The sequence below is a fragment of the Sparus aurata genome, chromosome 13, assembly GCF_900880675.1.
Source record: "Sparus aurata chromosome 13, fSpaAur1.1, whole genome shotgun sequence".
Taxonomy (NCBI): domain Eukaryota; kingdom Metazoa; phylum Chordata; class Actinopteri; order Spariformes; family Sparidae; genus Sparus; species Sparus aurata.
The window spans coordinates 32,742,057-32,769,221 of NC_044199.1; the positions used below are offsets into that span (position 1 = coordinate 32,742,057).

At 38.5% G+C, this 27,165-nt stretch overlaps 4 protein-coding genes across 4 annotated transcripts; 1 reads left to right on the forward strand and 3 right to left on the reverse strand.

The window, feature by feature from the left end:
* Positions 1-121: 121 nt before the first annotated feature.
* Positions 122-881, forward strand: LOC115594203 (histone H2A-like). Its single transcript, XM_030438092.1, has one exon. The coding sequence runs from the start codon at positions 204-206 to the stop codon at positions 588-590; it is 387 nt and encodes a 128-aa protein (XP_030293952.1). The 5' UTR covers positions 122-203; the 3' UTR covers positions 591-881.
* A 1,877-nt stretch (positions 882-2,758) lies between these two features.
* On the reverse strand, positions 2,759-3,500 carry LOC115594201 (histone H1-like). The gene has a single exon (XM_030438090.1). It carries the CDS (start codon positions 3,433-3,435, stop codon positions 2,812-2,814), a length of 624 nt encoding a protein of 207 aa, XP_030293950.1. The 5' UTR covers positions 3,436-3,500; the 3' UTR covers positions 2,759-2,811.
* A 4,308-nt stretch (positions 3,501-7,808) lies between these two features.
* Positions 7,809-8,262, reverse strand: LOC115594205 (histone H2B 1/2-like). Its single transcript, XM_030438094.1, has one exon. It carries the CDS (start codon positions 8,220-8,222, stop codon positions 7,854-7,856), a length of 369 nt encoding a protein of 122 aa, XP_030293954.1. The 5' UTR covers positions 8,223-8,262; the 3' UTR covers positions 7,809-7,853.
* A 1,132-nt stretch (positions 8,263-9,394) lies between these two features.
* Positions 9,395-9,799, reverse strand: LOC115594207 (histone H4). The gene has a single exon (XM_030438095.1). The coding sequence runs from the start codon at positions 9,757-9,759 to the stop codon at positions 9,448-9,450; it is 312 nt and encodes a 103-aa protein (XP_030293955.1). The 5' UTR covers positions 9,760-9,799; the 3' UTR covers positions 9,395-9,447.
* Between the last annotated feature and the right edge of the window lie 17,366 nt (positions 9,800-27,165).

Here is a 27,165-nt window from a genome sequence, read left to right on the forward strand (position 1 = left end):
CTCAGCGCTGCGGATCCCCGCTGCTTATTGGCGGAAAGTCATTTCAAAAAGTCCGCCAACATCCAGAGCGGCCGCCCCCCTGCTGGAGCCTCGTCTCTGGTTGGTCCAGCAGGGATCCCGGCTCGATCCTCGGATATATAGAGGAGTGCTGCTGGCTCCTGTACACAACTTCTCTGAGTTAAATCTCTACAACACATCCGAACATGTCTGGACGAGGAAAGACCGGTGGAAAGGCCAGAGCAAAGGCAAAGTCCCGCTCCTCCCGTGCCGGACTCCAGTTCCCCGTGGGTCGTGTCCACAGGCTGCTGAGGAAGGGTAACTACGCCCAGCGTGTCGGTGCCGGAGCCCCCGTGTATCTGGCGGCCGTGCTGGAGTACCTGACCGCTGAGATCCTGGAGCTGGCTGGAAACGCTGCCCGCGACAACAAGAAGACCAGGATCATCCCCCGCCATCTGCAGCTGGCGGTCCGCAACGACGAGGAGCTCAACAAGCTGCTCGGAGGAGTCACCATCGCTCAGGGAGGCGTGCTGCCCAACATCCAGGCCGTCCTGCTGCCCAAGAAGACCGAGAAGGCCGCCAAGTCCAAGTAAACACCACAACCACAACCCGACTTCAACAAACACAACGGCTCTTTTAAGAGCCCCTCACTTGTCTCTCTGGAGAAGCAGTGTTCCATGTTTCTTTTAAATCATGTGTACTTGTCGTTAGATTTAAGTTGTAACATACAGGCTATTGTCAGGGTTTATATACATTTTTACAAGTCTTTTACTGGTAGATTATACTTAAATTACTCAAGTTGCAGTGTGACTGTGATCCACACTGAACCATAGCAGAAGAAAACAATCTAAATTGGCAATAAAAGGATGGAAGCTGGATTCTCACATTTTTTACACTAGACCTTTCTGCATGAACTACAAATGATTTGGGGATGGTGGTTTCTCCAGGCTGATAAGACCAGTCACCAACATTCACACTTATAAGAAGGGTCTCAGTATTCATCAATATGTTACTCCACTAATCAGAAAATGTAATCAATCAGTGGTAGTGTGTCTTCACAGCGCTCTCCTGTGTTTATCTGGTGGTAAATGCAGTGGGATGTTGCCTTATTGGGACCGCTCTGTATATATAATATATATTCTAACTTAGTAAACCAGACAACAGTCAATAGTTTTGTTTTCTGTTGGCACGGTAATGGTATTGTTTTTTCCTTTTAAAAGTCATTAAATCTGAGTTTAAAAGGGCAAATACCCCGATGTCTAAACGATATTAGTTTCTGAATGTATCTGATACTAGATGTAAGTGAAGTGTATTCATATGAGGAGGTATTGCTTTTTTGGAGGACTTAAAGTGCCATAATTAAATAAATAAAAACACTATTTAAATAATTAAATGTGTCATTAATTCATTAGAATTGGAATTAAATGTGACATCAATTAATTACAATTGGAATTAAATGTCATTAATTCATTAAAATACCAATTAATTTTATGTACAAAAAAAACACATACAATTATTTCACAATTTAATGAATTATTTCATGGTCCTGTGTTGCAGTGCTTCATGAATTTATTTTATCTGTCAAACTCGCCCTCAAAGTCAGTGGGCGGAGCTAACGCAAATTTAGTCCAATCCATTGCTTTGGTCTGAAGTCTCAAACCCGAAAGAAGAAGAAGTCTTTCAAAACATTGATGCTACGTTGATGGAAGATCCCCATGAACTTTCTATTTAGGGCAAGTTTTTGACATTTTGTCCTGCAGCTCGCGCGCTGTATTAGTATTGAGGCTAACAGGGGACCGAGCCTTATGCTTGATTTTTAGTGGTTGCCAATAAAGTTTTGTTTGATTGCATCAATCCATCATCTGGAATCAATTTGCCTTGACTTCATGTGCAAGGTAACCAATCAGGCGTCAGGATCCGCCCACTGACTGTGATGGGCGAGTTTGACAGATAAAATAAATTCATGAAACGCCACAACACAGGACCATGAAATAATTAATTAAATAGTGAAATAATTATATATGTTTTTTACATAAAATTAGTTGGTATTTTAATGAATTAATGACACATGTATTTAATTATTTAATAATATATTTATTTATTAATTTAATTATGGCACTTTTAGTCCTCCATATTAAGTTGCCTATCACAGGTGAGAGTATCTGATATTGGCCTTTCTTTTTTTATTTCATTCAATGTAACTTATTTATTCCAGAGCCAAACAAGTTCATTGATTATAAAGTTTTGGCTCTAATGCAACATTTATGTAACTATAGTAAAAACATTTAGTGCAGTGAAAAGTATTTTTATATTACCCCCAAAAATCTAGTATCTTGTTAAGTATAACCTGGCAAGAGTGTTTAATTGTGCCCTTTAATAATGACTATTATTAAATGACTACTATCAACAATTAAAGGGTTGCAACACCAAATAACAGATACACTGTACTCAAAATAAGTAATAAAAATAATCTTTATTTATACAGACTGTTTCTAAACAAGGTCACACAAAGTTTTGTACAGATAAGGCAATGAAGACTGCATCATAATTCAAATATACAACACCAAAGCCAGAAAAAATGACACATACAAGAAACCAGAACACCGTAATAATCCTGCAGTGAGTCATGAAAACAGAAAGTCTACTCAGAACAACCAGCTGACCCCTGAATTCAAAAAAGGCTTTTTATAAAAATGAGTCTTTAGATGTGGTCAGGCACCAGTGACAGTTCATGAAGAGGACTGAAGTCTTTCAGAAGAAGTGTGTGGCTCTTAAAAGAGCCTTTAGTTGGTCGGTTGTTCAGGTGATGACAGCTCACTTCTTCTTGGGTGCTGCCTTCGTGGTTTTGGGCTTGGAGACCCTCTTGACAGGTGACTTCTTGGCTGCAGGTGACTTCTTGGCTGCCACTTTCTTGGGGGCCTTGGCCTTCTTGGGGCTCTTTGCTGGCTTCGCGGGGCTCTTGGCTGTTTTCTTGACCGCTGCTTTCTTTGCCTTTTTCGGGGATTTCTTGGCTGCGGTGGTCTTGGTCTTCGGAGCCGCTGCGGGCTTCTTGGCTTTGACAGCTTTCGTTGCGGGCTTCTTGGCTTTAACAGCTGCTTTCTTTGCCGGCTTCTTGGCTTTGGGAGCGGCTTTCTTTGCGCCCAGCTTGAAGGAGCCGGATGCTCCGGTTCCCTTCGTGTGGACCAGGGTCCCGTTGTCCACCAGAGCCCGGACAGCGGCCTTAACGCGGGACTTGTTCTTCTCCACGTCGTAACCTCCGGCAGCCAGGTTCTTCTTCAGGGCGCTCAGAGACATACCGCCCCGCTCCTTGGATGCGGTGACAGCGGCCACGATGAGCTCCCGGAGGCCGGGGCCCGTCTTCGGCTTGGCCACTCGCTTCTTCTTGGCCACTTTAGCCGGAGCGGTGGTCGGAGCTGGAGCTGGAGCGACTTCTGCCATTTCTATCGAGCGTTCAGTTTCCGTTCAGATCAACAGGAGAGAGAATGATGTATTGGAGAACTGAGAGCACGGGCTGTACTTAAACACGGCATGAGAACCGTGGAGACTCAACCCCGCCGCGGCTCCTCTGAGCAGGCTGAACTTCGTGTCACTTGTGTTTTCTCCTCATCGATAAAACACTTTAAAGTGCCTGTAGGAGCGGAGCTGCGGACTGACAGCGGTGGAGCAGATAGCGGACTTGTGTCTCTTCATGTTGACGTCATGTAGAGTTCTGGTGGACTCCTGGTTCCGTTCGTGGAGCCTCCAGAACTCAGACATTCACCGTCGTGTGCAGCGCTGCTCGGAGACTTTTCCCTCTCATTTCTGTCCAAAAGTGTCTTTAAACGCAGCAGAGCTCCGTCAGAAACAGTCTTCCAGCTGCTCCACATGTCGGTTCAGGGACTCGAGCTGAAAACAAACATCCGAACACGATCAGTTTGTTATAAAACGAAGTTATTCTGGTCGCAGCAAACACACCGAGGACGGCCGAGCACACGCTTCCTATCGGAGCTGCTGCCTGAGGCTGTGATCGATTCTGCTGCTGAGGACGAGATTCATGATCAATAAACTGCTAATAATCATAATAATAATGAACATATTGACAGTTAAATGACTTCGATCCGATGCAACACGTGTATTTAATGTTTAATAAGAGTTACACTGTTTTGTGACGTGTCAAACAGGAAGTGAAGATTTGGACTGCTCACATTTGGATTCACCGAAACTGTCAGTTGTTTTTTTCTGACAGCAGCATTTTCTTCTTCACTGATGAAGATGAGTATGATAAATATACAGAAACACGGTGGGATTTAGATTCACTCATGTCTTTTGTATCAGTACCTTCACCCAGAGTCAAACTGTGTTTTCATCACTAGTGGCAGCCGTGAGAAATAACATTATAGACTCAGTCAAAAATAATAAACACATGTTGAGCTGATTCAAAGAGGTGCTGAGGTGAAAATGTATGATTCACATTATTTTAGGAAACAAGAAATATGCTGCAAACACAAAATATACGCAGCAAAGACATCAAATGAGCCTTATTTGCTCTTTGACATGTATTACAATGAATAAATCATAATAATAAGGAACATATTGACAATTACCTGACATCCATCTGATGCGGTGTGTGATATTTACATGTAGCCTGACAGACTGGTTCATGATCGTGTCACACTGCTGAATGTTAGAAAACTTCACACAACAGAAAGTGGGTCAGATTCATAAAATGATAAACACATGACCTCCAGCAGTGTCACTGATGGAGCTTATGATATACAAAGACACTGAAGAGGATGTAATCTGTTGATGGTCAATACATTTCCCTCTATTGTATTTTTCACATTTCTCCAGCGCCTTCAACACCATTCGACCACTCCTGCTGAGAGACAAGCTGACAGAGATGAGAGTGGACCCACTCCTGGTGACATGGATTACAGACTACCTCACAGAGAGACCACAGTACGTCAGACACTGTGGTCAGCAGCACCGGAGCACCACAGGGGACCGTGCTCTCTCCCGTCCTCTTCACCTTGTACACATCTGACTTCCAGTACAACTCCGGGCTCTGCCACATGCAGAAATACTCGGACGACACTGCGATAGTTGGCTGTATCAAGGATGGACAAGAGGGAGAGTACGGGAGCCTGGTTGAGGACTTCGCGAGGTGGTGCAGGTCCAACCATCTGCAGCTGAACACCTCCAAGACCAAGGAGATGGTGGTGGACTTCAGAAGGAAGAAACCACATCTCCAACCTGTGTCCATCGAGGGGGTCGACATGGAGGTAGTCAGGACCTTCAAATATCTGGGGCTGCAGCTGGACGACAAGCTGGACTGGACAGCAAATATAGACACTTTGCACAGGAAAGGGCAGAGCCGTCTGTACTTCCTGAGAAGGCTGAGGTCCTTCAACATCTGCAAAAAACTGCTGCAGATGATTTACCAGTCTATGGTTGCTGATGTCCTCTTTTATGCTGTGGTTTGCTGGGGAGGAAGCAGCAGGAAGAGAGACACCGGTCGACTGGACAGACTGGTGAGGAGAGCTGGCTCAGTAGTGGGCACAGAGCTGGACTCTCTGGTGACAGTGGCAGAGAGAAGGACCCTGGACAAGCTGCTGTCCATACTGGACAACACCCACCACCCTCTGCACAACACCTTCACCAGGCAGAGGAGTGTGTTCAGTGTCACGCTGCTGTCCCAGTCCAGCTCCAACAGACTCAAAAACTCTTTCGTCCCCCTCGCCATCAGGTTCGAAGAGGACAACAGATAATAGACAATGGACAATTTCTACCTCTATTTGCACTGTTTCACTTTCATTTGCACTGTCTACCATACTGCACTGTTTACTGCAGCTACTGTTCATTTTATATTCATTTTATATATTATATATGTATATAATACTTTATATTTTATCTTTTATTCTATTTTTAATTCTATTCTTAAGGTTAGGGTTTTTAATTTTGGTTTAATGTATGCTTAATGTATGTCTAAAGTATGTTTTGTATTTCGTAAGCTACTGGACACTTGAATTTCCCTCGGAGTATCTATCTATCTATCTATCTATCTATCTATTTGCACTAACTTGCTGCTGCCTCTTAATGCACAACCCAACCTGCCTCAATGCTACTTTGCACCTAAATACCTAGTTCATTTAGTCTATTTAATTCTATCTGACTTGTTTTCTGTCTTGTGTACTTCATGTGCTGACTTGTTTGTGTCTGTACAACTACCTACAGTTGCTCTCCCGGGGACATATAAAGTTTTTGTATTTGAATGCAATTGAAGTTTAATAAAACTTAATCTGATCTGTGTCAGATAGAGTATGTCTGTCATCACTGAGAGCAGCAGCAAATAAATATTGTGTTTTAATCGGGTGTTTTGGAGGTGTGGAGCTGAAAGGTTGACCTTGAATCAAGTATGCAACCAGGGATATTAACACCTAGTGCTACAAAACAGATTTAAGAAATCATGAAGTGAACACAATTAGGAGAAGATACGTTTTTATCATCATTACTGGTGTTTAATTGTGTTTCATGAAGGTGAAAAACATCACATGATGAATATTTACACTGGTCCAACACATCAGAAATGTCTAAATTAACTGGTAACTAGTAGGCAGTGATATCATGTGTAGATAATCAGAAGAGAAAAGATCTACACTGACTGATTTTTTTGTGCCTGAACAAACTCTCTTTGTTTGACTGACTGAATAAACAAACTGATTTTAAACACAGAGTCTCATACTGTTTGTGTTTTTATGTGGCGGACCCTGCCACCTTTCTCACTTCAAACAGTGTTCTGGGAATTTACTCTCCGCTGAGAACAGCTTGTTTATTCACTTGTGGAAAAAATAAATAGTTCAGAGTTTGTATAATTACCTCATTGATAGAGAATATTAAAATCAAGAGTTTGAATACATTTATATTAATATAACCATTCATGTTATATTAATATTCTAATTAATATTAAGAAGTAAAAGTATTCATTCATTTTCAAAAACTACATAGTGCCCCTTTAAGAAGGTAAACCCTAAAAAATAAAAGTTAACTGTTGAGTAAAGTCTAAATGTTTGTCATCATATGAACCGTTAACAAGCAATTTGTGTACAATTAAATAATTTCCTTGTCTTCTTCAAATTCTGTTGCACAATGAAACAGGTATGAAATGGAAAATAGTACAAAGAACACAAGATTAGGAATGATAACACAAGTATGTACAAAAAGTTGCGTTGTGTACAACTTAAAAATATACAGTTTGATAAAGTGTAGAAACAAATATCCAGCAGGCAATATGCAACATTCATCTCTCAAAGACAGATTTTACACTCCGATAATTTCAGAGTAACTCATTATGGAACCATTTTTAAAAATTGATAACATCCTATTTATAAGCCATAACTTCCTTCATGAAAACTTTATATTTGGCCTGGACTCCTGTATTAAATATTCTCATTGAGAGAAGAGAAGTTAAAATGGTTGTCATCAGGAGAATTAAACCTGAAATTTAATTTAGAAAAAAAAAAAAAACTTACTGAATCATAAATTGAGATTTCAAAATAGAACTTTACATTTTATTCAGTTTTGGGTAAATTCATTTTTGTTGAACAGCACCCCCTACAGGCAACATGTATCACAACTTCACTAAAGACTTCAAATAGTTGTTCAGTAATTGATGCGGCACTCCGGTACAATAAACAAACTGTTATATAGAACAAAGTGCCAGTAAGACATTAAAATAAGTTCATTTTAGAGACGTCGTTGAACTGCTACAAATAAAGTAAAATATCAAAAGCTTACAGGTGAGAGAAATATCAGGAATATGTCTTCAGAAGTAGTGTGTGGTCCTGAAAAGGACCTTTGAGTTGATGGTTTCAGAGGGTTTACTTGGAGCTGGTGTACTTGGTGACAGCCTTGGTGCCCTCAGACACGGCGTGCTTGGCCAGCTCCCCGGGCAGCAGCAGGCGGACGGCGGTCTGGATCTCCCTGGAGGTGATGGTGGAGCGCTTGTTGTAGTGAGCCAGACGGGAGGCCTCACCGGCGATGCGCTCGAAGATGTCGCTGACGAAGGAGTTCATGATGCCCATCGCCTTGGAGGAAATCCCGGTGTCGGGGTGGACCTGCTTCAGGACCTTGTAGACATAGATGGCGTAGCTCTCCTTCCTCTTGGTCCTCCTCTTCTTGCCGGACTTGGTGGCTTTAGAAACGGCTTTCTTGGAGCCTTTCTTCGCTGCTTTGGGTGCATCAGGCATGATGTCTCAGATCAGAACAGTCTCAGACAGATAACTGCAGCTCAGGCTGAAGACACAATATATTTGTGTGTCTGATGCAAATGACACTGTGCTGTTGCTCGCATGTGATTGGCTGAGATGTTGTAGAACTAACTATGCATGCGCTGAAATGAAGCGCGAGTATTAGACCGACTTCTGATCGTGGGATTTACAAACATTGGAGGAAATATAGATGAAAAGACGAGTTATTAAAGTTTTCACTGCTCCAGATGCTCCGAGGAAAAGCTGCTCGTGTTCCAGATGAACACCGTTACTGATTGTTGGTTATAGTTTAATATTATGTGGTGATTTAATGCAGTAAGTGAAGAAGAAGAGAGGAACATCACCACCGTGATATAAAGAGATTATTACAGGTTTACAGACACATTGTTAACTACAGCTGTGAACACAACCCCTCAAGAATTTATATGTGCATTGAAGATGTTACATTGTTATAATGGATATTAAGTACTAGTTAATAAAAATCACTACCGAAATACAGATTACATTACAGTATATAAAACCCATATAATTCATAAAAGGGACAGGTGTTTATAGAAACAGGCATTAATGTTTTTATGATATATAGTTTGACATTTATTGGTAAATTAATCAATGTGTTATTTAACTAGCTTTAAGGCAAAGTTATAGTTGTTGTAATCACTCCATTTTGTAGGTGCCAGTCGGTGAGAAGCTAAATTAATCTTTCTATATTAACATTAATATATTTCTTGCCTGATTAAGTACTGAAAATGCTAGAAGGCTACATTTTGTTCTCTTGTTTAAGAGGACAGACAGGATTTATCATGTAGAGACGGCACATGTTCTTTAGTCATTTAGAGTCACAGCATGTGTAAAACTGGATTATCCTCATGACTTTTTAAACGGAACCTCTGATAACATCTGAGGTTCTGTGTTTCAGCCGTTGATTGTGGATGTGTAGAACCATCTGCAGTTGGCTCCTTATCACGCAGTCATTGAAGTAGGACTTTATGGTTTAAGAACACCTTTATGAATCAGGATATTCACACTGAATTCAGTTATAACAGAAGGAACCATCTCTTCAGAATACAGATATTAAACAAATCAGAATTAATACAAACTCGTTGTCTAAGAGAGCAGGTATAGATTGAGGAACATCTCTTCAGAGTGGGTGGGTGGCTCTTAAAAGAGCCGTTGGTTTCAGAATCTCTGGTCGGGATGAGGTTTAACCTCCGAAGCCGTACAGGGTGCGGCCCTGCCTCTTCAGAGCGTACACCACGTCCATGGCGGTGACGGTCTTCCTCTTGGCGTGCTCGGTGTAGGTGACGGCGTCACGGATGACGTTCTCCAGGAACACCTTGAGCACACCGCGGGTCTCCTCGTAGATCAGACCGGAGATACGCTTCACTCCACCGCGGCGAGCCAGACGGCGGATGGCGGGTTTGGTGATTCCCTGGATGTTATCACGGAGAACTTTACGGTGACGCTTGGCGCCTCCTTTACCGAGTCCTTTGCCTCCCTTTCCTCTTCCGCTCATGTTGTCAGATTAGTCTTCAACAAAGTCGAATGAGCTGCTCAGTCGCAGACACTGTGTATTTACATCCTTTCTGCGGACGTGTTTGAGGACAAAAAGGCGCGAACTTTAGTGGGAGGAGACAAGTGCAGCAGCCCCGCCCACATCACATCTGTTCCTCAGAACTCATCAGGATGTTCGAAGAGGCGCGATGTGGTTTGAAAGAAGAGTAATATTTACAATATTAATGAAGTAAATGTTTGTTTGAGATTGAAAAAAGTGAAGATATTTCTCTAAACTATATCTGGCACTGTTCAGTCACCTGCTTTCATAAAACCACAGACACAAAGACTTCCTACAAAACTATTTCAATTTATATCAAACGGGGCACAAAGTCAAATTTAATCAGATACTCTGTAAATCACTTAATTGATCAATTATCTTTATCATTTTTTACAGATATTCCTTAATTGTGATCACTGATTAGAAAGCTGAATACTTTCTGTAAATTCACTTAGTCAATAAAATACAATAGTGAAAATACACATCACAGTTTGTGAAGTTGACACATTAGCATTTATTAAAAAGTGTCAATGTTACTCGACTGACTGCCTCGACTTTAACATACCTGAAAGTATCTTGTTCCTAAAATGTGCCTATACAATAACTATCCTGACATGTTGTTGGAACACAGTCAATCTCAAAATGAGGTATTTATTACAGCAACATTATCCAGCGGTTTCATGAGTGCAGCAGGTTTGTAGCCTCACACTTTAACACTGTTGGACACAAGATGGCAGCAGTGACATAAAGTTGAGCTGACATCATTTACAAACTTCACAGATCTGAGGATTGTTCTCTCACTTCATACGTTTGAAGTTTTTATTGTTGTTATAAATCCCAGAGAACATGTTATTATATTTCATCACATCTCACACAAAGAGAACAAGATTCAACACAACTGATTTTAATCACACGTGTTCACATTATTGTGTCCAGCACATTTAGGTCAGTGTAGTTTAGATACTTTACTGATTAATTAATGAACTTTTGTGTCATCAGATTTTAGTTACAGACTAATAAACTAGTCATTAAGGTGGATGTGACAATTTAAAGTACTTTACAACTGTGAGTAAACTTAACTGATCAAACAAAGAAACTGCTGCAGTTTTATGAGTTTATTCTGAGACCATTAATTTGACACAATGACCTGCAATTAATGTAATTATCAGTAGTAATATGATGGTTATTTATTGTAAATGTAAAAGTTTATTCAAGCACTTTCAAAGCTTTTAATAATGCAGAATCCAACACTGCAGCTGATACAGGAGCCAAAACATGACATTATTAATCTGTAAAACACAGAGCGAAGCCAAGCTGCTAAATTAAATAAGATGGAAATCACACCAGTACTGACTTCTCACTTTTTTCAAGACATCATCAGTGTTTTCTGTAGTAGTAGATAAGTTCTGTATTTCTCCTGTTAAAGTGAAAAGTGTTAGATTACTCAACTTTTACCCTCGGACAAAACTTAAGACAAGCTGAAACTGAAAAAGCTTTAGGTAAAGCTTACAGTTAAGAAGGAGCATAAACATTATGAATAAATAAAAACATGAGACAACAAACTGAAATCCTCCCTACACACCCTTCCAACAAGAGACTTTGTTAATTACTTTGTACTAAAGATGGATGACACTCCTCATTTCTCCAAACACCTGCCCAGACCATAAGTCCTGTGGTCTGGGCATTTAGTGTACCTTCTTTACAACAACGCACGTTTTTACACAAAGACAAAAAGATATTAATTTAGAACATGTATATGCCAAATTTACAAGAAGGCCCAAATAATGCAGAATGAGTCAAAGACAGAGTTTCACAGAGTTTATAAAGTGTCTCCTACAGCTGATCAATGTTGGCAGGTAAGACTTTAGTACTTTAGACACAGAAGCAGACAGGCTGGTACAGACATGCTGCCACAAACTGACACTTTTTTACAAGGAGACAAACAACTTCAGCTGAAAGATTTAATGCTGAATTTACAACAAGGACACAATGATTTTGAATTTATTGTAGCCGTTTCAAAAATTTCATTAAGTTTCTCCTCACACAACAACTCACAAAATTGTGTGTTTTGTTAATGGAGTCTGGTGATGTTGCACATACAAGTTCGATGGTGAAATCAGTGGAAACAGTGAAAACATCGGCTGCTGACAGTGTTAGGTTAAGAGTGCATGTTAGCATGTTTATATTAGCTAATTAGTACTTAATATAAAGCACAGCTCAGCTCAACTGAGGACACACTGAGTATTAATTTAATAATAGTAATGGCTGCTGAGTACTTACAGGTTGGAAACGACAACACGTTGATGAGTTTTGGCTTTTAAAAACAGATCTACTGAACACTTGAAAAAGCATTAATGGAGGTTAATGACAATTAGCTTTTAGTATGATCATTCTAAATCCAGTCTCCATCCATTTGCTAGCTAAGATAAAAAAAGAAGTTTGTATTTGGAAAACAGATGCAACTAATGTGTTTATAACATTTACACAAAACTTTCATTCAAAAAATTCTTTTAATACAAACATCCTTCACATTTAACATTTACAAACTTTAACAGATAATACAGAAGAAAGCATCAATTTACCAGCTAGCCAATCAAGCTATACAAGCTAACAAATGCTGAAAAACAAACAAAGGCCTACATTTATGTGAGGTATTTATTCTCTTGACTTGTGTTCCACTTTTGATTATCTACCACCATAAAAAGCATTTTTAATATACGTTCTTTAAATTGAACTGTCATGACAGATCGTTCAAGCCGGCCACGCTACTGGCTACATCTAAGCTAAGCTAGCCGAAGAAGAGCAGCAGCAGTTTGTGTTTGAAGGTTTCGGGGTTAAACTCAACATTTTTTTCTTTCTTTCTTTCTTTCTCGCATGCAGACTGTGTCAAGGTGAGCAGCGCCAACCAGCGAGGCAATAAAAGGCTTCAGTGTTTACGACCCGCCACCATCATCAAACTTTCCATAAAGTGGAGTTTTATGACCGTTAGCTGGTTAATGGTTCACCTGAAGACAGGTGACAGGGGGAAACAGAAACAAGATGGACACCCAGTTCAGACACACACAAACACACACACACACACACACACACACACACACAAACACACACATACACCCAATCCTCCTTATCTCTTCTTTGGAAATGTTTTTTCTTCTTCTTCTCTGTCCTTCATCTGTGCTCTGCTTTCTCTCATCGCTCGAAGCCATGACGCGGCATAATTATTTCATAGTATTAATGTTTTTAACCTATTTTAAATGTCTTGTGTACCTCATCATCAACACTACATCTATCAGGTGTCACTGTTCCATGCTGCCTTCATGGTCCCTGTTGAAGAAGAGGGACATTTGTTTAATCTGGCTGAATAAAGGAAAAGAAAGTTGAGCTGTTCGATCTACATCCTCTGTGTTTCCACACAGACACACATCACAATCTGACCTGCTGGAGTTTTATTGTTGAAAAGGAAAATAATCATTTTAAACAGGATGTGGTGTTTGTATTCTAATTATTTTACACATCTGCAAACTTCATGGTAAGTAGGTGGTAATTAACAAGTAACATAATAAAAAAATTGTAGAAATTACCCTCAAATTATCCAAACAATCACCTCAATGTGATTTGATAAAAAAACTAAAAACTAGGTTTATGAATTGCTGATCATTTCATTAATACATTTACAGGAAACTTCAATTTGTTCCTGTCTGACTTCTGCAGGTCAGTAAATTAAAGTTTTTTAAAAATCTTTTACATTTTCACCAGTTTCACTTGATTCTTGATTATGAATTTGTATTTGTTGTTAATTAGCATGTTAAGATGGATAACAATAATTTAAAAAAATCAACCTTAAGGAAAATTGTTTGAAACATGAAAACAGCTAAAAAAATAAATTAGTTGGAAGTTTCCTGTAAATTTATTAATATATAATTAATACATTTACATTTATATATATAATATATAATTATTAAATCATGTTGGGGTACATTTTAACACAATGTGGTGTAATTATTGTGGTACATTTGGTAGTAATTTCAAAGAAGTTAAAAATATATTTTATGTATAATATATATATTACAACAGGGTAGGTTACCTAGGTTACTTATTATAACATTTGCAGACCAGTGAAATTATGTGTACAAATGTTATGTGTTTGTGAATTCCTAAAAAACTTCATATTCTGTTTATTATTATGCAAAGACAGGGTACATTTATTTGTGTACCACCTTTTGTACACAGGACAATTCAAGAAGTTATTTACATATACAATACAAACAACAACAATATAAAAAACATGATAAGCACAATAATTGCAAGCAAGCAACCAAAACAACACAGAATAACAACAATAAGACAGTAGTCATGGTTTACAAAGTAAAAGCAATAAAACAAACAAATACGTTTGATTTAAGAGAAAATTAAATAAGAGCAACAGAGAACAGGAGGGTCAACATCACACATTCTTTTCTTTGTCAATCAAATTCTAAATTGTGTATGAATCAATTATATCTTCAAGTTGAGTAAATGTGTTTAAATGCTTTTCTTGCATTCGTTTTTAGAACCTTGTTGTGTAGCTGAAACATTTCAGTGTAATAATATCATAAAAGACACCATATTCATTAAATCTATTAATCTAATTAAATCCCGAAATCCTGAAATATTCATCTGGAAAAGTCCAAACACTGACTTTCGCTTCACAGCTGCCACATACTGCAATATGGCACTTTTATTATGTAGCCTGATGCAACTGTTTCAGTGTGTTTTACTTCCTGTTGAATATTTATTTACATTTTGAGCTTCATGAGGAATAAACCAGACACCGAGTTAATTTTTTATTCATTTATTTAATAATAAAAAAGTTGGATAAATAAAAAGTAGAACAAAAAACTTTGTAACGAAAACATAAATTTTCTGTATTAATGTTAAAACTTAAATTCAAAGTGTGTCAGAGTTGGAGAGAAAATGTTAAGTGTTAATGTTAAGATTGGCTTGAAAAGGTAGCTGTTTTACTTTTGTGAATGCAAATAGAACAACATTGTAAGAATATATTAACCGTTTTATAGAATGAAAACAAGCTGTTATCATCATGTTAAACAAACATTAAACAACCAAACACTTTAGGAACAGTAACAAAGTTTTGAAATGTAAATGTAACGTTTTATTTTTTTAGCTCAAAATTTAATAAAGAATGAAAGAATTATTTTTTATTTCATAAAAAAACAAACAAACATATAAATCCATAGAAAGTGTGAAACCAGGAGCCACTCACATAATTCAACATCAATATAACATCAATATAACATCAATATAACATCAATATAACATCTATCAAACACTTGAAAACACAAATACTCCTCGTGTGTGTGTGTGTGTGTGTGTGTGTGTGTGTGTGTGAGATGAGAATTATTGTGGCTTTTATGTGATTTTACGGCAGCAGACTAAACTAAATACTCATCAGTGTAAAACAATAAATCTCCCATAAATCCATAAAGAAGCAGATAATTCTCCTCTTCAGGAGGGCAGCAGAGGGGCCCAGACGCCCGGCAGGAGGGAGGACACTGCTGGAGGGTTGACGGTCTGAATCCCGGCAGCACAGAGCCCATGAACAAGATGAGAGTACTGTTTTCTACCTTTAATCCACTGCAGTTTGGTGTGAAACGGTTCTGTGTTTTGAATTAATCTGTAGATCTGTAGTCAGGTGAGTTACACATGAAGTGAAATTACAAGTCAGCTCCACACATGACATCAACATTATATAGAGGCAAAGTCACAACCCTTCTGGTGGATCTCCATCGACCTTACATCAGACAAAATACACAGTAGTTCAAGAAGAGAGATAAATAATGTATTGATTCTGTGTGAATTGTCATGAATCACACACGTGATGTTTGTCAGTGTGTCATCAAACTAATTAAACATCAGACTGTGAAAATACGTTGTTATAAAGATGACACAGCCAACAGAGTCATTACTTAAACATTGTAGAGCTGCCCCTGTATATCAGCAGCTCACAGAACTGAACCAGAACCAGCTCTCCTCTTACAGAACTGCAGTCGTCAATAAAATTTTTACAACCTTTTCTGAGCCCAGTCAGCGGCCATGTTGGTGTTGGTGACGTGTGTTTAGTGAGACGATGTAGTTAAAAACATTATATGTTTAAATCATGACATAATTCAAACGTGATCAAAAATGTATTTTGCCTTTAACCACCAAGCACATTTATTCTGATATAAGCTCCCATAACACCCTCTACTTACTTGAGAAAGATGTGTATGTGTATGTGTACTTCACCTCTATAACACAACACATGAAATGTTTCCTTTATACGTACGTTGTCACATCAGCAGTGGATGAGTTTGCCTCTCTGTTTTTTTACCTGTTTTTCATCATGAATTGCCTGGAAAAACATGGAACAGTAGAAAGCATTTAATAAACATTTACAAAGATTTATTGACATCTGTTTATATAATATAATTATTCATGATGACAGAAAGGTATCTTTACGATGTGGTGTTAACATTTTTACTTCAGTAAAGTATCTGAGTACTTCCTCCTCGTTGCTGTAACGTTTCCTGATACAGGAAGTGAAGATGACTGTGGTTGGAGGTTGAGCCGTCGTCATGGCGACAGTAAGAAGAGACACCGTGGCGTGTTTCCCACCGCTGAGCTCGTCGGCAAACATCTTTTAAAGTTTCTTTTTCTTCATCAGCTCGTCACTGATGCCACCCTCGTGTTTACCTGCTCAGTTTATGGTCACATTCAAACACATCGATGCCATAAAGTCATGAGAACCACGACACCTCGCCAACTGTACGCCGCGGCTACGTATGTGTGTGTGTCTGTTTGTGTGTGTGTTGTGTGTGTAGGTGTTTAAAATGATTAACCTTTACAGCCTGTTAGCCTCCTCCAGATCTGTTCATCTGTCGAGGTCGTAAACGAGGAGAGCGTTTCATCGACGGCACAGGAAACGACCCAGATGATTCTCACAAATAAGTTTTTATAGATGGTTTGATTGGCTCTCGAAGTGAAGAATCAACTTATAGTAAGAAAACAGCAATTTTGATAGTTTGATAAAACCTGATTCCACATCATGATGAACGACTGACTAACAAAACTCTGCTGGTTTGTCTGTCACACCGTCAGTGGTGAAAAAAACTAAGTATTCCAAGTTTTCCACATGAAAGTGTTTACAAGTCCTGCTGCATTTAAATAATTTCCCCCTGGGATTATTAAAGTATTTCTGATTCTGATTCTGATTCTGATATGTAAACAAAAATAGGAAGCTGCATTAATCTAATGTCAGTCAGTGGCTCAGTTGCATTGTGGGTAATGTAGGAACAGTTACTGGTCTATCATTACTCTCCTATAACAATGTTGGACTATGGACAGTTTAGAAACAAATTAACCAGAGAAATCACATTTTTATTCTATACATTTTTCTTCTTCCTTTTTGAAACCTGGAGCCAAAATTACCCATAATGCATCATAACCACTTAGTGACATCACTGGATCACTGCCTTTATCAGTAACTGTTTTACTGTTTCTTGTGTTTACAGACATTAAAATGTTGCCTCTTCTCATAAATTTAATGTAAATGTCAAACTGCTCAATGTTAGACACAGAAGCAGACAGGCTGGTACAAAATGACACTTACAAGGACACAATGTTACAAGGAAATACACAACTTAATGTTTTGACTTTAATGCAGAATTTACAAGAAGGCTCAAATAATAAAGAATCTCTCAGAAATCATTTCATAATTTGTAAACTTTCTTCTAACTCAATAACTCACTAAATTAGGTGATTTTTAAAGGGAGTCTTGGGACACAGGTGTCAATAATTGTCTTCTTTCATAAATTGAGTGTCAATGACGAGGAAACAAACAACTTCATGTCTTGATTTAATGCTGAATTTACAAGAAGTAATCAGTGATTTAGAAGTTATACCACAAAGTTTGTCTTAACTCAACAACTGACAAAAAAATATTTTTTAAGGGACTTTGGGGAGTTTTTCCCCTTTCTTTAATTTTGTTCCCATTTTTGCTTAAAAAATGACAAAAACAGTTATTTAATCATCAAAGTAAGAGCATTTCTGATTGATCTGCCAGCCTCTTATCGGTAAAATTCAATTAATCAAACATGTTTTGGTGAGTGGACAGTTTAATGGAGCCAGAATGTGAAACTCATCAGTGATTAGTTCAGATCTGATGAAACATGTCAGGAACACACGGGCACATTAAAGCTGCCCATCCCTGCAGCATGTCGCAAATCACTTGACTAATGTATGTTTTCTATATATGATTAGCTCACATACACACACACACACACACACACACACTCTCTCACACACACACACACACTCATACACACACACACACACACACTCATACACATCAAAGCAGCCGCTGCCTGCTGTGTTTCAGTCTGTCAGGCTCCAGAGGTTTGTAATGTAACTATATTCTGTGTGTGTGTGTGTGTGTGTGTGTGTGTGTGTGTGTGTCACTGTTTGCCTTGTAATAATCTAATAATTTGACCTCTCACACATGCAGATCGGTGACATTTTAACAGCCCTATTAACCTCTGTCTTACTCCACTCCTGCGCTCGCCGCTGGTCAAAGGTCACGACCCCGAGACGACCGCAGAGGACTAGCACCTCCGAGAGCCTCCGAGCTACAAATGCTAATTTTCATGCTAACGACAGGGGCAGCCGGCCCGTCTCTTCCTGGCTCTGCTTCCCGCAATTGTTTACCCAGACTGCACCTGTGAATTTTGACACCAGGATGGTCTGAGAAAGAGACAGAGGAGGAAGACGAGAACAAGAGGGAGGAAGAAGAAAAACAAACGTATAAAACCTAGAAGACAAAAGATGCTGAATGTTTAACTCTTACATCAGCACTTTATAGGAACGTAGACACGTGTTACAAAATGTTAGAAACAACTCTTAGTAAGACGAAACACAATTTAACAGCAGCAACAAATCATTAACTAGTAACCAAAATATCACCAGACTCCCTTAACCAATCACATTATTTTAAGACTTGTTGCACGAGACGAAACTCAGCAACAACTTTGTGAAACTGTTACAACAGATTTGAAATCATTTGAGCCTTCTTCTAAATTCAGCATTCAAAAACTGCTTTTTTCACTTTATTTTTTCATCTTTCATTCATAAAACAATTAATTGTCAAGATTGAAATTTTGGTAAGTTGATCTCTTCTGTACATACAACATCAATTTACTGTCAATGCGTCCTGATAAAGAATCCCTCCTCTACTCCACTTTCAGATCCTTCATCCAAAGGTTGGTTTTTTTTGGTCTTTGATGCAAAAATATTATTTAGGTATGTTGCAATATTCACAATTAAAGTGATCTTAAAAAATGTAATGTTGATATCTTGGGAATAATCTGGTGAAGATGTTCGGCCTTGTGTATCTTTTGTTAATGAGTTTATCTGTTTTACCTTTTCAAAAGTAATTAAGTGCAATTCTTCTCACTCTCACCTGCTTCCACTCGTATTTTGAGGATAATTTATTTGCCAAAAAGAGACAAAATACAACAGTTAGCAATAGCTTGGATTGCTTTTTAAAAAATATCTATAATAATCTTAAGATTCATCAATAATGCCATGTTTGTCGCAGCCTTATAGAAGCTTGTGTGTCCACAGGCAGTCATCATTTTTGTGTTGTTTTCTAAAAGTGTGTTATCAAAACTCACTTGCAGACTTAACAGCCACGTCTCTGGGAAGTCCTAGTCTGCAGTCAATCAGATATACTGTCTGTGGACCGCTTGGTTTGCAGACTTCACTAAGAAAATGACCACAAATCTATATTAATGATAATAATAATAGCCATATTCAGTTTTCTGTCTGCTCATATCTTTACGTCTGTGATGATGTAAGCTTCAGTATTGTCATAAAAACTCTTGTAATCAGCACACCAACACTTCAGAGGGAACTGAAGGTGGAACAACAAGCAGGCCTCTTCATTTCTGCATTTCAAACAGATTTCAAGCTTCTGTGTTTGCAGCTCTCAGATATAAATCTGTAACCTGATTGGGGTCATAACGAGGACACGAGCATCCCATAAAAGTATGATAGAAGTGATGGCGTGATGCTGACTTCCTTTTACATTTTTCATTGGTTAACGATTGACTGTGTTTAACAGCCTGCAGGCCGGAGAGGAGGAGGCATAGAGCTGAAACACATAGAAAGGCAAGAATAAAGTCAAACAAAAGTAAATAACAAAACATTACATATATGTAACTAAAAGCATACACATTTTTTAGTTAAAGTTACTTTAAAAACGTGCTAGGATGATAGATGTGAAGCTCTATGTGAAGCTCTTCTAGAAGTGGACGAGGAAGAAGAAGAAGAAGAGGCCTATCTGTGTTTCTACTGCGGTTACCAAACATGAACTTGGAGAGGAATCAGGGTTCTGCAATGTGGTGTCGAAACCCCCGACACTATCACCAGGACGAAGGTTAATGAGGGGGAAAGGTAAGGCGGGCAGGACTCACACACACACACACACACACACACACACACACCTATACACACACACACACACACACACACACACACACACCTGCAGTAAACCAGCTCTTATAAACTGCAGATAAAAGCAGGTCAGAAGGTATCCAGAGTCACTTCAAACATTTCATGAATTAAATTCCATCTAATTAAGCAACTCTCACTGAATATTGTGAAATGTGTTGAGGTGCAAAACATCAACACCTGTGTTTGAAAATATATGATTTGGCTGTTAAAAAGTACACACAAGCAGCCTGCAGACATGAAAACAGTCGGAGAGAAGTTCACTACGACTCCCAGGGTGCATTTCTGCAGGAAACATCCGATCACAGAGATAAAAATTCTGCAGTATAGTGAACTCTGACAAAAACAAGTTTCCTGGTTTGACGTCAGTGTCAGTCCGTAACCACCAGCAACACCATAGCAACCACCCAGAAATCCTTAGCAACCACCGGGAAGAGTCAAGAATACTGAAAGCTCTTACTTTGATATTCACAGTCTGATTTTGTTGTTTAGAAACCTTTAACAAACTTTCCGATGAGGACTAAACACGAGTCCACGAGTGAAGCGTCTGTGGTGGATTCATGTCTGTAATGACAACAGGATGGAGACGACTCGACCGCGAGAACACAGATAAGAAAAAAATGGAAACAATAATTTCAGAAGCGACCACAACCGTGAAGGTCGTCTTATGTAAACTTATGTTACGAAGAAATTACGACAGGAGCAAAGGAGGAAGTCAGGTGATGAACGACAAGCAGCAAAGTCTTACATAACCTACTTTACATACGTCATGTACGTAACGGAATTAATGTGCATACTGTTAGTAACTTTGTTACAATCACAACGGTGTTAATGTCTAATAACAACAACAAAAGCAGCTGAGGGCGACATACATTGATATAAATCTCATATCTGCTTATAAATGCAGAATTTTTACCAGTTATTTTATTTGAACATTGAAAAGTTTAAGTCTAAAATGCCCTTCAAAGATTTAAAATTGAGTTAGCTTGTTTTTTGTTCAGTGTCTGTCACCGCTCGGTCTCGTCGGTCGTGTTATTCATTCACCACTTTACATAAGTTCAGTATTTATGACTTCTGAGAACATCGTCCTCTGACAGGAGCTTCTCCTTCCTCGTTCCCACAGCAGCTGAACGTTGAACAAATACAGCGACTGAACTGCACTGTGGGAAATATCATCAGCCCGAGTTTCAGCGACACAAACTGAAATATAATTTAGTTTTTTCGTTTGTTAAAACTGAACTTTTAGAAGGAAAATTAACAGAAATGTTATGATTTTAAACTCTGTTGTTGATTTTAGGACGATATGAGAACAGAAATCACCAACACATTTGTGTTTAATGTGATTTATTAGATTGTAATCTTTGTCAGAAATGTGTCGAAGCCCGAGGATCACAGCACTTTGTTTGTACTACTTTATTAATTTATTGTTTTATATATATTGTGAGACTTCAGAATTGTGTGATCTTGCAATAAAACGTCACCAGTGTTGACTCGCGGCCTCCCGACGAGGTAGCTGCACGTTACAGGCCGTAAAATAATAATAAATATCAGTGAATCATGTTACTGCAATAACATAAACTTCGCTTAATTGAAATTGTTCAGCTGATAACAGTCGACACTTCACTGTGTGTGTGTGTGTGTGTGTGTGTGTGTGTGTGTGTGTGTGATGTAGGTTAATGGGGCTGCAGCAGTTTACTATATGATGAGCTATAATTGAGACAACAATCTGTCTGACTGATAGACGGTAATTAGTCTGTTCATAAAACTCCTCGTTTCACCTGAATACACCGCTGCTGTAAAACAACCCAGACACCTTCACAGCGGAATATAAAATGTTTAATATTTACATTTCTGTCTGTTCAAATTGAAAAACTAAACTTTTTAAAAAAAAAGTCTTTTCGTGGTTTATAACATTTCTATTTAGGGCCAGTATATAAATTATAAAGTGTTTTCTAGTGGAAAGTATTTAAAAACATATAAATATAATGAGTAGAAATATTATTGAGTGTAAAGTGTTTTTCCATGTATATTGTAATTGTTTAATTTGGTGTCATAATTTTAAGAATTCTTGTATATTTTGTTAGTATTCATTTGTCATTTTTGTGTGATACACACCAAAATTCATTAAGAATCTGCTGCATTTTATTTGTATATCCATTATTTCTCCTCAGGAACATTTAATATATTTCACTATTTCTTTGAGTATTAAAATACATCTAATCAAAATTATCTGCATTTTTTTATATATCATAATTTTGTGTTTTCTTGTATTTTTCACTTCCTGCACTGTTGTATTTATGTGTCCAATTTTTGTAACCAAACAATTTTATGTAATTCCGTTTGTTACACTCTAGATTATTCTTTAAATTCATTTTAATGTTTTATTATTTTATTTCCCCGTTGTGTGTTTTTCTATATTTATTCACCACCTCTGACAAACTGTGAAGGCAGTGTAACACGTAGATTCAGCACATTTTAAATTTTATTTTGATATCATAAATGTGTGTGTTACCTCATGTAGTATTTTATTTAAACTATGAAACAGGAATTGTTTTAAATTCTGTTATTGTATATTTAATATCCTCACTGTGTATTTATCCACCACCTCTGATGGACCGTCACCATAAAGGCAGTGTAACGTATACGATCAGTCACACAGACCAAACCTCATTAAGAATATGCTGCATTTTACGGAGCGGGTTCGGGGGAATACCAGAAGTCCCCGTCATGTCTTCAGTATTATCTGCCATTTACAGCGGACTACCGTTCCAGCACTGCGCCTTTACAACTCCACTGTTTATCCACAATCAATGTGGCCAATACAGGGGCGTATTAGGGGCAGTAAGTATATTGTAAATGAAAGTTTATGGTAAAATGGCCCATAAACATGCGGCAGTATAAGTGTGGATGAGCTGCTGCTGGAGACGATTCCCCGAGTGTTTATGGACGCCGGCGAGAGGTGAGAGTTATTTGCTCACTTTGTTGTCTTTTACTTTTATTTGCTCCAATTATTGTCTCTGTTGACTGAGATGATGTAGTAAACATCTTTGATTGGCGACAAATTTTTAATGCAATGGAAGCGTTTACTGTCACGTGACCGCGACAACACGTTCTGTTGAACACGATTACTTGGATTTAATTTTGTGTTTTGAACGTCCAGCATGAGGAGCGAAGAATTTGTTCAAGGTCGTCGCTGTGGGGCTGTCAACCATTTTGTTTTGGAGAGAGGAAATGTGGCCTGAAATGGCCGCCGCCCCGTCAAATCATCACGCTGTCACTGGTTGTCAAACACACACTGACTGTTTGACCGTGTGTGTGTGTGTGTGTGAAGGACAGACTGATAAAAGAAACAGATAATCTTCTGATTGATTACTTACATTTTCCAATGAACAATAACTGTCAAGTCCATGAAGAAGTGTGACTGAGTAAGATTTTTTCTTAATATTTTCATTATCATTAGATATTGTTACATGTTACGTGATAGAAAGTAATATTTTGACCTCACTGGTTACATAATGTTCATTATAGGTTGATCCGTTGTCTCCAGGTTTGCACCGGCGTCGACGACATCCCGCTCGTTACTGGCCTCTGACTGGCAGCCAGATGAACATTTGACCTCCGCGATAACAGCCGAGGATGTTGTTCCTCATTAACACGGTCACAGCTCACAAAGAGAGCAGCCACCAGCCTTCAGCCATAAAAACACTCTTTCACTTTACATTTATTACTGAACAGCCTCATACACTCATTTACAGTTGAGAAGCTGCAGGAGCTGTGCTTTAATAATAATCATAAGAGTGAAGCCGGAGAGAAACACAAAGTACACACGTCAGCGTAGAAAGTGACGTTAGCATTAAAGAGGTTAGCGTTAGTATATAATTCCTGTTGTTTGACTGCTGGTTAAATCTACAAACCCCTCTCAAGACCAGATAAGATCTATTTCAGTGGTATTAACATTAGCTGTATTAGCTTAAAAAAGTAAAGTTAGCATTAAAAAGTGTAACGTTACCTTCAAAAAAGAGCAACATTAGCATAAAAAAAATAACGTTTATGCAATAGCATAAAATTCCTGATGTCTGGCTGCTTTTAGATTTAGAGAGCCTGTCAAGACCAGGCAACATTTAGTTCAGGAATAAACATTACTTCTTACTTATGTACATAAGTACTGTTGTAATCCAACGCTCGCATTCAAATGGGTAACGTTAGTTTAATGAAAGAGTAACTTTAGTATAAAATGCCTCCTGTTTTACTGCTGCACAAGCGTAAAACACACCGTCACTTATTCTTCAAATTATACTTGACAACAGAGCTGCAGGGGTGAAGTATTTTTGTAGGCTAATGAAGTTAGCATCTCCCTGGTTCCCTCGACAAAAAGCCTGTCGGATTAAACTTTATGATACTTCCAGTTCATCAAGATAATCTTCACAGGTGAACACCACTTTGTGATTTCTGAAGTGTAAATTAAATCTCTAGCAGTAAAAGCCAATGTTAGGCTATAAACTCTCTGTAGTCTCATTTAGACACTTGTTAGCGACCTCCGCTTTTAACACATGAAGAGCTTTATAATCAAACTGTGGGACATTTAATGATGTATTTCATGTTGTAGAACATACCGTGTACATTTCTTCAGCCTGTGGTTACAACAAGCCTTATTACAGATATATAACAAAAAAAATTAATACATTTAAAAATACTACCAGTTTTACAACTCATTTCTTCATCACTCTATATAGTCAGATTACTGCACAGATACTTGCAAAATATACTTGCTTTTACTTCTTTTTTGCATTTATATCATGTTGAACTTTTCTCAGACATTGAATCAAAGATTTCAGAGTTGATATCAGTTTTTCTCGACTCTTCTTGTAAATTAACAACCTTTCTAAAACCTCTCTGTGGCACGTACGACCTCGTGTCTGTATTTCCACATGTCTGCTGGTGAATCGTCCTGCTGTCGTCCATCGCTGCTATCAGCGCTCATCACGCCTCCTCAACAAACATATCTGCGTCTCTGTGGTGAAACCATTTTTACTGCGTCCACCCCTCAATAAACTTTATGGTGGTGAAGAGGCCGAGGAGCTCGGCTCTCATTACACTCTGTTTACCCAAAAATGAGACGCGAGCACGGCCGTTGCTACTCACAACGTGGATCCACAGTGTTTGTCCTGGTTTTGTTCATGTAATCATCTGTAAATGAATATTGTACGTATAACTTTCACTTAGTTAGTAGGTTAAAATCTTTATACACCTGTAAACTTGAGATGTGATTGTTGGACTGAACCAAATCATTAATATAGTCGGGCTTTAGTGATGTTTACACTGATGCAACTACAAGGACCCTAAACTTCACAAACAAAACAAAACACAAGACGTTAGTACTGTGGGATCATGGGAGTTGTTGTCTTCATGGTTAAACCACCAGCGCTGCTGAAAATCAGGACGAGGTAATGTTTTAAAATTCTATGTTGAGTCTCGTTCTCTGATTTCCTTCCTCGCTGTCTGAAATGAACCCCAACGTTACCGTGCACAAAAAAAGGAGTACACAGCTCTATAAAATAGGTATGAAAAATCGAGTCGTTTTAAGACTTTGTAATGCAGAAATGTTTCATACCATGAGTTATGTTTGAATGTGCATTCATTGGACAACTGATGAAGAATCCTGTGGTGAAACTTTAAGTTAAAATGCATCAAATCTGTTTTTAAAGAGAGGAGAATAATAGAAAGGCTGATGACTTGTTAGGACGGCTAGTTTTTGGCTAACGTGCTAGCAGCATTCAGTCTCAATTTCTCTCTTTGTTACTCTATATTTTTGTCCGTAACAGGTCGTTGACTTCCTCTTGACATTTTGTTGTCACGATTCACTGCAAGAGTAACAGAGCTAGCAAGCTGTTAGCAAGCTTGTTAGCTGTTAGCCATCAAAATGTACCCACCACTTTGTTATGTTTGAGTTCCACTGACATCGGAAATGATACGTATCTGAATATCTGCTTCTGCTCACTGTGATTATAATCCAGTGTTCATCCTACGTGCCTGGAGGCAGCAAATGTTAAGTACAGGCGGCACGACGGTCACAAGTGAGACTATATGATGATACTTTGGATTATAAAAATATAATTGACTTGACCTGAAGAGTGAACTCTGACACACAGACCTGAGTCGCCCTCTCTTTCTTTACGTCCTGGTTTTCTACTTTTGTTTTATGATTATGGGCTCGCTGCCATTATTCTTGTTTATACAAAGTATTGCAGCTTATCAATGATGAATCAAACAGAGTTGGGAGTGTCTACTATCTCTGCTGAGCAATAAAAGTGAAGCTGTGCTGTTGAGGGAAAGCCTTAATTTTTCATCCTGAACTTCAGCTAAACTGTTGGTTTGCTTTTCTGTCCTTTCATGCCGAGCTATAAAGTTAAATGTCCACCAACCACAGCCACGACATTAAAGCCACTGACAGGTGAAGGTAGTAGCACTGATCATCTCGTTATGGCATCGTGGTGGGTTTATTAGATGTGAGCAGTTAGTTCTTAGACTTGATGTGTTGAAAGCAGGAAAAAATTACTTTGACAAGGGTCAAATTGGCTGATGGCTGGATGGCTGCGTTATGACTTTAGTCCTTCATCATACTTGACAATGACTCAGATGAGTGTATTCAACACTTCAACAACTCCTCTCGTCTCTGTTTTTGGAGACATTTGGTGAGCTACAACATAAAAAGTGAGGAGGACAAGAAAAGGATTTTACAGGTCATCTAAAAGGACCCAGACGCCGACTGAGGAGCGACAACACAAATGTAAACATTGCTGATGACCTGATTACCCAAAGTCCAAC

Excerpts from the sequence above, each read along its gene's own strand:
- LOC115594201 (XM_030438090.1), bottom strand. The coding sequence starts at position 3,435 with ATGGCAGAAGTCGCTCCAGCTCCAGCTCCGACCACCGCTCCGGCTAAA.
- LOC115594205 (XM_030438094.1), bottom strand. The coding sequence starts at position 8,222 with ATGCCTGATGCACCCAAAGCAGCGAAGAAAGGCTCCAAGAAAGCCGTT.
- LOC115594203 (XM_030438092.1), top strand. The coding sequence starts at position 204 with ATGTCTGGACGAGGAAAGACCGGTGGAAAGGCCAGAGCAAAGGCAAAG.
- LOC115594207 (XM_030438095.1), bottom strand. The coding sequence starts at position 9,759 with ATGAGCGGAAGAGGAAAGGGAGGCAAAGGACTCGGTAAAGGAGGCGCC.